The 12,049-nt window shown below is 32.9% G+C and overlaps 1 protein-coding gene across 3 annotated transcripts in view; it reads right to left on the bottom strand.

Moving 5' to 3' along the window:
- LOC145285965 (ubiquitin carboxyl-terminal hydrolase 45-like) overlaps positions 1 to 12,049 on the bottom strand; it is a 222,192-nt gene that overhangs the window by 84,944 nt on the left and 125,199 nt on the right. For all 3 annotated transcript variants that reach the window (XM_080134493.1, XM_080134492.1, XM_080134494.1), the window contains 4 exons: positions 7,834 to 7,950; positions 5,330 to 5,433; positions 1,065 to 1,174; positions 182 to 309 (listed from right to left, as the gene is read on the bottom strand). In XM_080134493.1, coding sequence (XP_079990619.1) covers positions 182 to 309; positions 1,065 to 1,174; positions 5,330 to 5,433; positions 7,834 to 7,950 — 459 coding nt within the window. The remainder of the gene's footprint in view (positions 1 to 181; positions 310 to 1,064; positions 1,175 to 5,329; positions 5,434 to 7,833; positions 7,951 to 12,049) is intronic.

Raw genomic sequence — 12,049 nt, 5'->3', positions numbered from 1 at the left:
TCTTTAGATATGTGTTAATTAGTTTTACCTTTGTGTCTGTTATAGAGCATGGTGTCATCAGCAAATATCTCCATTAATGGTGTGTCAATGTTGTCATTTCTTGTGAATATGCAGAGAAATAAACACACCTTTATATTGATATACATGCTGAATGAGTTTGGAAAGATGAAGTTTTTCTTACCTTTATTCGAACATTCATGATACTGTTAGCATTCTTTAATAGAGCAGCTTTGCCTTTAACCGTTTTATTCTCTGCCTTGTTTTCTGACACAGTATCGTTACTCGACCGTGACGAGGATTCTTTTTTACCTGGAGGAGAAGCACACATAAATATAATGGCAATACCATAAAATTGTTATACTAAATCAGTGTTAATCAATGTTTGTTTCCCTTAAGGCTTTTTATCTATACATTTTCATTACAAAATATAACTAAAATATTCTTCAATTTAGGCAATAAGTTGGGTTTTAAAAAAAAAAATTGTATTTTAATTGTTTTAACTTTTTTTTTTCTTATTCATCCGCAAACAAGACATATTGCCACTTGAACAGAAGGGGCTACTATTTGATAGCATTTGAGAATAGTATTATTTTCATAAAGAAAATCATTTTTAAGCAATTAATGGGGAATGGTAAGCATTACTACATAAATCTTGTAAGTTTGAATTATTGAGTTATCCCCCCCCCCTTTTTTTTTTTCAAAAATTGTTTTCAAAATGGTGGACAAGGCAACCACTCTTTTGTTGCTCATAAAATTTGATCTTATTAAAAATAAAGCTACTTGATCAAATTATATGATTTTTGGAATATGATATTTTAATTTTGTCACGTGTACATACATCATACACATTTTTCTTTATTTTATTTTATTTTTTTTAATATAGAGAGAATTCTAGATTAGACGCCAATATTCACATATAGCAGTGGCTTTCATGTAGATTATCCGGACACGAGTCAATATGTGCCTTATAATAATTATAGTCAACCGTTATGGTTAGTGTTCACATGACCAGATTGCAAAACCGTAACCACCTACAATGTATTTAAATTTAATTAATTACTTACCTGAATCTAAAGATATTTTTGAAACACCTGCTTGCTGTTTGAGGAAATCAAGACATTCAATAATTTTCTTGTGTCTTTCAATTGGAATTTCATCATCACATTTGTAACACCTGATGCAGAAAAAGATTAAAACAAAAATGAAAGTTATTTCATGCTTTTTTATCAAACATGATATCAATATTCACAATGGATAAAAAAAAAAATAGCTTTTCCATCTGAATGGCAAAGTTAACAAGCATAACATTCGCATATGGGGTACTGAGAATCCTCATGAACTTCTTGAGCACGAGCGAGATTCACCAAAAGTGAAGTGTTTTGTGCAATTTCCAAGAAAGGTGTCTATGGACTGTTCTTCTTTGAAGAGGCAACTATCACTGGTGAATCCTATCTCAACATGCTGGAAGACTGGTTAATGGCTCAGTTGGAAGAAGCAGAATCTGATGACTTCATTTTTCAACAAGATGGTGCACCACCACACTGGAGTCTTAGAGTAAGGCAGTTTCTAAACACAGGGCTGCCTGGTAGATGGATTGGGAGATCTGGGCGAGGTGATGGCGTTCTCATGCCCTGGCCTCCTAGGTCTCCAGATCTTACCCCATGTGAATTTTTCCTTTGGGGCTTTGTCAAGCAACAAGTCTCTGTGCCGCCCCTTCCAAGAGATATTGACGAACTAAAGGCTCGAGTAACGGCAGTTGTGGGAACCATTGACGTCAAGATGCTGGAACGCGTTTGGCAGGAAATGGACTATCGACTAGATGTCTGCCGTGTGACGAATGGTGCTCATATTGAGCAACTTTGAAGATCCCCCAAAAAACTTGAAACTTTAACCTTTCCAACGGTACCAATTTCATTTTTCAACTCCTAATAGTTTTTGAGTTATTAAAAATCGTTATGTTCCCAAGACTTTTGAAACACCCTGTATATATATATATATATATATATATATATATATATATATATATATATATATAGTGGTGCCAAGAAGAAAGTCTGCACTTGTTATTTTTTCAAAAAACGCAAATGTAAGCTAAAGTGAATGTAACTGTTCAAACAACCTATACCTCATTTGATTCATCTTTTATTCCTCTATACTTTTATGTGTTCGTATTTGACTTTTAATTGAAGTAACCTAATGTTCATGTCAATTTAAAAAATTAATTTCAAATTGAATAAGGCAAAAAGAAACTTCTCACAATGGAAAATTTTTATTTAAATGTAAGTTTAGGACATTAATGCAACACAAATACAACAGGAACACAATGAACTAGTTAATATTTAGTAGTATAGCCCTTCTGCAATTTTACAGCCTGCAATCTTTTGAGCACTCCTTGAATTAGTCTGTGGCAATACTCTGGTGAAAGGGCATCCCACTTCTCTTTAATTTTTGTTCAAAGTTCTTCCAGATTTGAAATTTTATCATTGCGTAGTTCTTGCTTGATGTAATGCTATACGTTTTTGATAGGATTGACGTCTGGAGATTGTGCAGGCCAATCCAAACGCGGAATATCATGCACTTCAAAGAACCTCTTGATATTGTCAGCTGTGTGAATGGGAGCATTATCCTGCATGATGATGGGATTATCATCCAAATTCCAGCCAAGGTAGGATAGGAAATGCTCAGTCAACATATTAATGCACTTGGTTGAATTAATTTGACCTTGCAAGCAAACTATAGGCCCTGGACCATTGGCACTAATAACACCCCACACCAAAACTTAACCTCTACCACCTTGCAGCATTGAAACTGTGCACCTAGGATTAAATTCTTTGTCCTTCCTTTGACCGATGTACTGCCTACCATCACTGCCTAGCCTATTGAACTTGCTTTCGTTGTTAAAAATCACATTTAACCAATACGAAGAGTCATGGTCGTCATTGCATCTGATGAAGTTCAGATGGTGCTTTCTGTTCTTTACAGAAATCATTGACTTGCGTCTTGCAACACAGCATTTCAAATTAAATTCCTTTAATTTGTTTTTAACTGTAGAAAGAGAGCACTTTTTAACAAGATTACACTGTTGCTGGATTTGGGAAGTGGTTTTAAATCTGTTTCTGAGGCTGCAGATCTTGAAAGCATTGTCTTCCTTGTAAGAAGTAACTCTAGGATGACCAGATTTAGAGGCATCATGAACACTGCAGGTGTTCGAGTGTTTTTGCACAGTTATTCATACCATTTTCTCATCACATTTCAATTTGTGACAGATTTCTTGATTAGAAAAACCAGAAAGGTGGAGATTAATGAGCATATGACGATCACGAAGAAAAAGTCGAGGCATATAGACTAAATGTTACGTTGTATATCTTGAAACAATAACAATTAGGGATGCTTTCTTACCTAAAAAGTGGATATTTTAAGCCGGTTTTAAGCCTCTTTGTTTCTGCAGAGTTTCTTTTTACCTTCTCAATTTGAAGTTATTTTTTTTAAATTGGCATGAACACTAGGATACTTCATTAAAAATCAAACATGAACAGGTAAAATTATAGAGGAATAAAAAGCGAATCAAATGAGGTATAGATCGTTTAAACAGTGACATTCACTTTAGCTTAAATTTGCAGTTTTTGAAGAAAATAAGTGCAGACTTTCTTTTTGGCGCCATTGTATATATAGGGTGGAACAACAAAATTGTCGCCCTAAAGAAAAGAATGCTACAGCTTTATTTTAAAATTTTTATTGAAAAAATCAATTCAGGTAACTTGATTATGTAGTAGAGCTGACATCTATTCAATGTAACAGCTTTCAGTCTCAATCACCGCCTCGATACTGGTCTGGAACTGGTAGTATGCTTTTTTCACAAGCGTCGGTGGAAGCTTGGCAAATATTTGGCAGATGGTGGCAATCAGATTGGCTTTGGTGTTGTGGGAGGTCATGTTGGTGGTGTTAACGTATGACCAAACGAAGCAGTCCAGCGGGTTTAGATCGGTGGAGGAAGGAGGCCAGTGAGAGAAGGGTACAAAGTCATAGCACTCCTGAAGCCAAGCCTGGGTCTCTAGGATTTGTGGGCCAGTGCTGAGTCCAGCTGCCATAACTAGGTTCTGCCAGCAACCACCTGATTGCACCAGGAGATCACCACACTCTTCAGTACATCTAGGTACACTTTGGTGTTGACTTTCAAGCCAACTTCAAAGACGTGAGTTGGCATGATGTGGCTCTAACTTGAAACCGCACCAAAGACCATAACCGTGGCCGGAAACTTTGTTTTCATCACCCTGGGCATGTTCCTATTATTCCTGACAACCCAGCAATGGTTCTGACTGTTCGCCTGGTCTTGGCAGTTCTTTTCATCTAAAAAGAACCAAAGCATGTTTGGCTTCTTGGGATGCTTCAATTTGTTGAGCAACCTGATGGACTTGATTAGCTTGAGGTTCTTTGTCTTCTCAATCAAGATCTGGCTTTTTTGGCACCTGTAGGACCAACACTTTAAGTCCTCCTTCACACATGGATTCACAGTTGTGTATGAGATGCCTAAATTTCTGGCAATCTGCCAAATAAGCCGCTGGGGAATTTCATCGATGATTGCCTGGACCTTTTTGATGAACTCCTTAGTCCGAGTTTTCCTGGTGGTGTCTTTGGCCTTGGACCTCTGCTCCACCATCTCCAAACGGTCATCTGATGTGTTGAGCTGTGCCCTCAAGCATTGAACCATCCGGATTTGAGTTTTGAGGGTACTGACAATAGTCTTGTAGTCATCATGAGTTGTACAGTGGCATATCTCCAATCTTGCTCGTTGAACATTGTGTCACTTTCAGACATGATAGAAGGCTTTTATCGCTCTTGGGATTTGTACACAATGGCCAATTAATAGATGGTCTGCAACAAAAAAAGAATACCGGCTTTCATCAAATGGAAATAGAATCATGTCATCTCTTCTAGGGTGACAATTTTATCGTTCCACACTGTAAATGTACAAATGAGAGAGAGAGAGAGAGAGAAGGAGATATGATAATAAAAGAAAATCCAATGATATGAATTAAAAACCCAAAAAGGAAAATCAAATCATTCAATGTTTTGTGGACTTTTTTTAAAGAGCGAAGAAAATAGTTAGAACTGGTACATGACAATGGCAGTACTACCCATACTGTCTGTCATGTATCATTTTTAGTTATTTTCTTCCCCCTTAAAAAGCCCATGAAATAGTGGGCAAAACAAGTAATTTGGTCTTCTTTTTCCAATTTTAATTCATATATATATATATATATATATATATATATATATATATATATATATATATATGGTAAAGTTAGATGAAATCTAAACAGAAACTCACCATGTTGACCATGATGTTGTGTTTATCACAATTAAGTGAGCTGAGGATCGAGGGGTTTCATAATGCTTAAGTGCATGTTTATCCTGAGAGTTACGATCACAGCCCTGCACACACAAAAAAAAACAAAAAACAAAAAAAAAATGGAAATAGTTAACTGTTGTTACTCAATATTTAATCAAGCTCAGGTTTTACAAGTAAAATATTATGATTTAATGGAATTTGAGTGTCATAAGTCAGGACAAACTGTCAGCATGATTTTCAATAAACATCTTCTAACAAATTAAACTTGGTGTGAAATTTATGCTTAAAGTGCCTTTTCATTCTGCAATTAGTCAAATTTTTAAATATCATTTTTAGATGTGTCCACAAATCTCCGTGAGAGGCTCTGTGTATCCGTACATCAGTTTCTCATTCGGTTTCTCATATTTAAAGTCTAAAATAGTTTTTTGTTCAATAAACATGTAGATATTGAATGAATAAATCAATATTTTTTAGGCATTATTCATCTTTAATGAAGTTAAACCAAAACTCAGCTAATATTTTTTTTTACAATATTTAAATATTTCAATATGGAAGTACAAAAACTTTAGTCATTATAAAATGAATTATATATAAACAATAAGAGCAAATATTAAGAAAAGATAAAAAGAAAAAAAAAGAAAATTATGAGAAATAGAAACAGATTATCACTCTTTCTTTCAATTTATGTATATTAGTAATAATCATTAATTCCTCTATTTTAGCTCTAATAAGGAGCAGAAATCAGTCAATCATTAGGCTCAGAATCCCTTTTAATTTTCTCCCCCCCGCCCCATGATTTACTCTCCTTTTACTTTTTCCTGTAACTTTTATCTTTTCTTTCACAATTTTATTTAATTTTCACCTTTTCTTCATATCTGCTTTTATTGGTTAAATAAATTTCATTATGAATAAACATTGCTTTTCTTAAAAAATTTACTAAAGTCAATATTTTAAAAGTTACACAAAATTATTAAAGTCAATACTAATAAATTTTCATAAGATATCCCCCTTTCCTACACTCCACAAAAGTAGTAAAAATTAATGAATATGATATTTTTCATTTTGAATGCTATACATGTTTAGGGTGTTAAGTGTTTGACCATGTATAGTATGCCACCCTCTGCATAAATTTGATAACATGGATGCATACTCCAAGCACAAGAGTATGTGGAAGACCAAGGAAAACCTGGCTTGAGTGTGTATGAAGTGACTTGACTGTTTACTACATGACTGGATCGGACCACATGGAGAACAGATGTTAGACATTTGCCTCGTGTTGCCCACTCCAGAGTTGGGGGACACTTGCAGCACCTTAAATACCAAAACCGGATGATGAAACAAGATCAGCTAATAGTATTTATTCAAACCTAAATAAAACATGAATTAATTTTTTTGTTCAAAAAAAAAAAAAAAAATTGTGATTGTGCACTATACTGGGTTTTCGAACAAAGGCATTTCAGGTAAAAAAACACTATTATGTACTTAAATGTTACATTGAAATTAATAAAAGTTCCAAAAGTCAAAAAATGATCCAGTAGAAAAATAATTGCAAGTAAAAATAAAATTTATTGAATTATCGAGTTTTATGGTATGTTTTAATGTAGAAGAGTTGTGCCCCCAATTATGCATGGCAAATTACCTCCTCTCTCTTACTTTCTTTGAAATTCACAATGGAATTTTTCAAATTTATACTAATTTCAACATGACACACTAATATGAAATAGTGTTTTTACCTGAAATGCAGTTGTTCGAAAACCTGGTATATACTGCACACATACCCCCCAAAATTGCAAATGTGAAGGAGTCTTGTTTGCAACATCTATTACACATGTGAATGTCATAATTTGAACAATTTTTGGTACAGTTTATGTCTACAATTAAACTGGAAAGAACGTGTTATCCGAGTATGGTGTTATTTAGCCATTAGCACCTAGCATTTATACTTGTAAAAAATTTTTTTAATTTAAGAGATTTTGTTAAAAAAAAAAAAAAAAAAAAGTTATTGTCCAAAATTTCCTATATATTAAAAAACAAAAGTGAAGAAATCTGTATGATGCTCATACTCGTGACAAAATCTGAAACATCATATTCCAAAAACTACGTAAATTGAACATATATTGAACATATAGTATTATTTTTTAATAAGAAAATAAAATTTTATGAGTATTGGAGAAGTGATTGTCTGACTCATTATTTTCAAAAAAAAAAAAAAAAAAAAAAAAAAATCAAACAAGGGAGATAACTCAATTTAAAACTTAATAGATTTATGTTGATTCTATGCTTACAAATTCCAATTAATCACTTTAAAATGTTTTCTATAAAAATAAATCAAATTACATCATTTTTGGAATATGATATTTTTATAAGTGTATATTATGCAGATTTTTTATTTTTGTTTTTTGGAACAGGAACCAAAAACGAAAATAAAGAAACTTTAACAAAAGGGAATAAAATTATAAAGCTGTTAGTCTCTTCTAACTCACCTGATGCCCGCACTGAAGACAAATCCATAGCGTTGGTTCATAACCATCAAGCAAAGTGTCTGTCTCAGGAGGTTTCTGTCCTTTAGTATTGCTATAACTGCCCTTTGATATACAGTCCTTAAAATAAATTTTCAAAAAAGAAAAGAACCAAGGTTATTAATCAGAAAAGCTACACGTTAAATTTAAATAAAATTGCAGAAAGTTTACCAACAGAAAAACATGTAGCAAGTTACAATGTGAAAAACGAAAAGGGAAACAGCAAGTGGAAAATTCTATAAAGATATGCACAAAAAACAAAACAAAAATAACAACAAAAAAACTATGTCCCAAAATAAAACATTACTCATGTAAAACGGCAAAATTTTGGTTTCCAATTTTGGTTAAATTCCATTTTTTTTTTCTCTTGTACTTGTGTGAAATTTTGCCTTTTCTATTTTTAGAATGTTCCGTGAGGAAACTCACAATAAAATATCTAAATATTTAACATCACTTTGCCGTTATTTAGAGGTCAGATGTTTCCTTTTTTTTATGACAATCGCTCAAGACAAAGCAGGAAGCTACTTGATGTAAGGAGCTAACAAGAACAAAACATGATAATTGCAAAGATAGATGCCCATTGACCTTGCAAAGACCAAGACTGTACATAGTAGGAAAACAGTGACCAGGAAGCAAGTTCCATACCCTTGCAGTTCTTGGAAAGAAGTTACTAGAATAAGAAACTGTATTACAATGGTATCAAAATATCAAATTGATGGAGACCACTAGACCAATGAGTTAAATGAGCTGGAACAAAAGAAGCAGGGAATAGATCAGACAATTCTGAAGGACACATGTCATAATAGTATTTATAAAAAAAAAATTGATACTAGCAACATTCTGATATTACAGAACTCCCTCTCCAGTTTTCATGGTTTAGCAAGTCAACTGTTTCCAGATTTTACTCTGTGCAGTCTTGTCTAATCACTTGCTTTTTCTTGTCTGACCAACTTTTAAGGCATTCTATAATAATTTATCCAAAAAGACAAACGCTTCACATGATCAAACTGGCACAGCTGATTGGTCCTAAAAATAACCTCTGTACTGGAAAATGTAATACTATGGACTTTGGTCAGATTTTACGTTGCATATCTATCATTGGAGTTGGGCAAGAAATAGCCGAGTGAGAACCTAGCATAAAATATGATGCTCCTGAAATAGCTGCTATACAATGTAGAAAGGGATAGCTTGCAATGTTATTAAAAATATACTTAATGTTAAAATATTTTTTACTTTAATGAGGGTATGACTCCAATGATTTCGACAATCGTTTTTATAACCACAGTTACAATAATCAACAAATCAAAAGCTTCAAAAGTTATTATAAAATATGTTGAATTTTGGATTCAATCAATTCACCATTGGCCTCTGTCTCAAAACGACTCAAGGTCGGGACTGCATTGATTCTTCGCCGCCATCTTTGTTACTAGAAATTACTTTATACTCGAAATCGTGACTACATTGATTCCTCGTCGATTTGATTTACTGCTGCCATCTTTGTTCAACATAATGTCTCAACACTTAACACTTAATTTAAACAAAATTCAAAGTTTTATTACATGTAAAGAAATACAATATTTTCAACAACATTGTTTGGATTTTCATATCTTCCTTTTTTCAATTTCTACATCAATACTATTTTTCCTCTCATTTCAAATTCAGCACCAACTCCATTTAGTTTACTACTTTTTCAAAAAATTTGCCAAAAGGAACAAGCAGAATATTATATAGATTATTTTTATACCTACAAACACTAGCGTTTCATGCTCACACAATCAATCATCAGCGTAGGAAGTGATAATTACTATTGGTTGGGAGATTTGAATGCAGCCACAAAGTCACCGTTGGCCTCATAGGCTAGCAGCTTATCTCAAAGATACTGGCAATAACACAGGAATTGAGGGAAATTAAGCACCTATAGTACATGTAATATACGTTGACTTCAGTAGGATGTTTCTTTGATAATGGGTGAAAAAAAAAACCCCAAGAAACTCACATTTTTAATATACTAGCAGGGAGACATGACATTGTACTGAAAAATGATCAACGAATATTTCACAATCCTATATTTTCTTGTCATTGAAATCGGTGAAATCGCCCATTTTTAAATTAAATCAATTGATTGCCTGCTCTAGTTGGAGACTCATTGTGGTGCACTGGGAGGAAGCTTCACATGCCTTCCTGCAGTGACTTAGTCCACAATGCATTGTAGTTTACATTGCACTGTAGAGAACCTACTGTTGATTTTATAAAATTATTTTTATATATAATGGCTTGAATTAAAGTTTAAAATACAAAAGTAAAGTGTCATGGTTCAATTGTGCTCTAAGCAGAAACATTTATTTTGAATAGGCCCCTGTCATATAATAGAACCTACTGTTAATTTTATATACTTGGCCTTTCTACTTGTGCAGTGATAATGACTTGAATTTAAGTTTAAAATGAAAAAGTAAAGTACCATGATCCAATTGTGCTTTAAACAGAAACATTCATTTCGAACGCACCCTTGTCATATCAAAGAACCTACTGTAGATTTTATATGCCAGGCCTTTCTGCTTGTGTGGTAATAAAATTTAAATGCACTTGTGATGTTAGGCTGTGTAAGGTGTTAACTTTGGTCAACATCGCTTTTTCATTCTTTCGGATTTTTTTCGCTGATGGATACTTATGAAAAACATTCCAATACAAAACCTATCTATGAACACAGTCAGATACATAAAGTACATATTTGTGAAATTTCATAAAAATTGAAGCAGCCGTTTCGGAGTCCATTGGGAAGAAATTTACACAAAATTCCTTTTAAATAATAGTAGATAGATGAATACATAAACTAAAAAGTTTTCTTTTCACCAATGATCAAAGAAACATCTTATTGAGGTCAATGCATTGAAAAAGGAATATAATGTGGACATATTTATCAGTAAAAACACCAACATATTTCATGTAATTGAATAAACTATGAATAGATTATTTTTTTAATGTTAGCAAATATAATTTCTGAAAGTAAATTCAGAAAAAAACATTTTTTTTATTTTTAATCAAAATATTCCAGTTTATTTTTCTCATGCAAAACAGTTATTAAGACATTTTATGTTATATATAAAAGTCTGCAGACTGTTCACAATCAGCAGCAGCAGCGTAACCAGCCAATCAACTATAACTGTTGGCAACTGATAGGGAAGAAAAGCTCCCACCCCATCCCCCTGAGTATTATATATACTGAATAGAAACAGTAAAATGTTAACAATGGTAAACATATGAAGATATTGTAAATAAAAATGTTTTGAAAATCTTCTATTCATTTAATGCCATTTTTCTCTTGCTTGGAGGTCACACGTTTTCTGATATTATGCAAGCCTACTCTCCACTTCTCAAAGTTTAGCAGTCTCCAAATTCCACTTGTGGTCTTGTCCAATCACTTGCCTCCAAGTTTTCCTTAGCCAACCAATCTTGTGATTTAGGACATTTATCCTTTTGCAATGATTTATCCAACAGAGTTATATAATTTCTGTAAATCTAATAGATAAATTCAAATAATTTACTTTTAAAATATCTATGACTATATTCACAATCAGTACAAGGTAGTATATACGAATGCTTTCTTACTAGCTTTCTATATTTGTCCTCCTGCATCAACATTATATACAGAACTTTATTCCGTTTCCTTTCTTGTGATAATTCTTGGTGGCCTGGAGGTTGAATACCAGACTGCAAAGTCAAAAGTGATTTGTGACTAGGTTTGAATCCTTCGACCAGCAGTAATTATTGCTTCCTATACTGATTACATAAACATGAAACTAGTGTCTGTAGGTAAAAATAATATTTATTTATAAAAAATATATATATCCATATATGCTGCAGTGGTAAAAATTATGAAAATTTAAATAAAGCAGAGGATCAAAATATCATCTAAGAGTTACACAAAGTGCAAATCGCCAATATTCCGGGGAGACAGGTATAAACAAATGCTGAAGAGAGTCCGATTAAGAGAGCTATTATAGGTCCCCTTGGTTAGGATTTGAAACCAACGGTACTGATATTGTTATTATTTTCTCTACTACACATATAAATATATTTGGTTCTTGTCTAGAATTCCCCCATATTAAACAACAAAAATAAAAAAAAATTGTTGAAAACAATCTTTTTACTGTTTATATCGATTAAAAGTATACGTGTATGT

This window comes from Euprymna scolopes, chromosome 10 (assembly GCF_053919585.1).
Source record: "Euprymna scolopes isolate OS-2025 chromosome 10, ASM5391958v1, whole genome shotgun sequence".
Classification (NCBI taxonomy): Eukaryota; Metazoa; Mollusca; class Cephalopoda; order Sepiida; family Sepiolidae; genus Euprymna; species Euprymna scolopes.
This window is presented reverse-complemented; position numbering and strand designations above follow the sequence as displayed.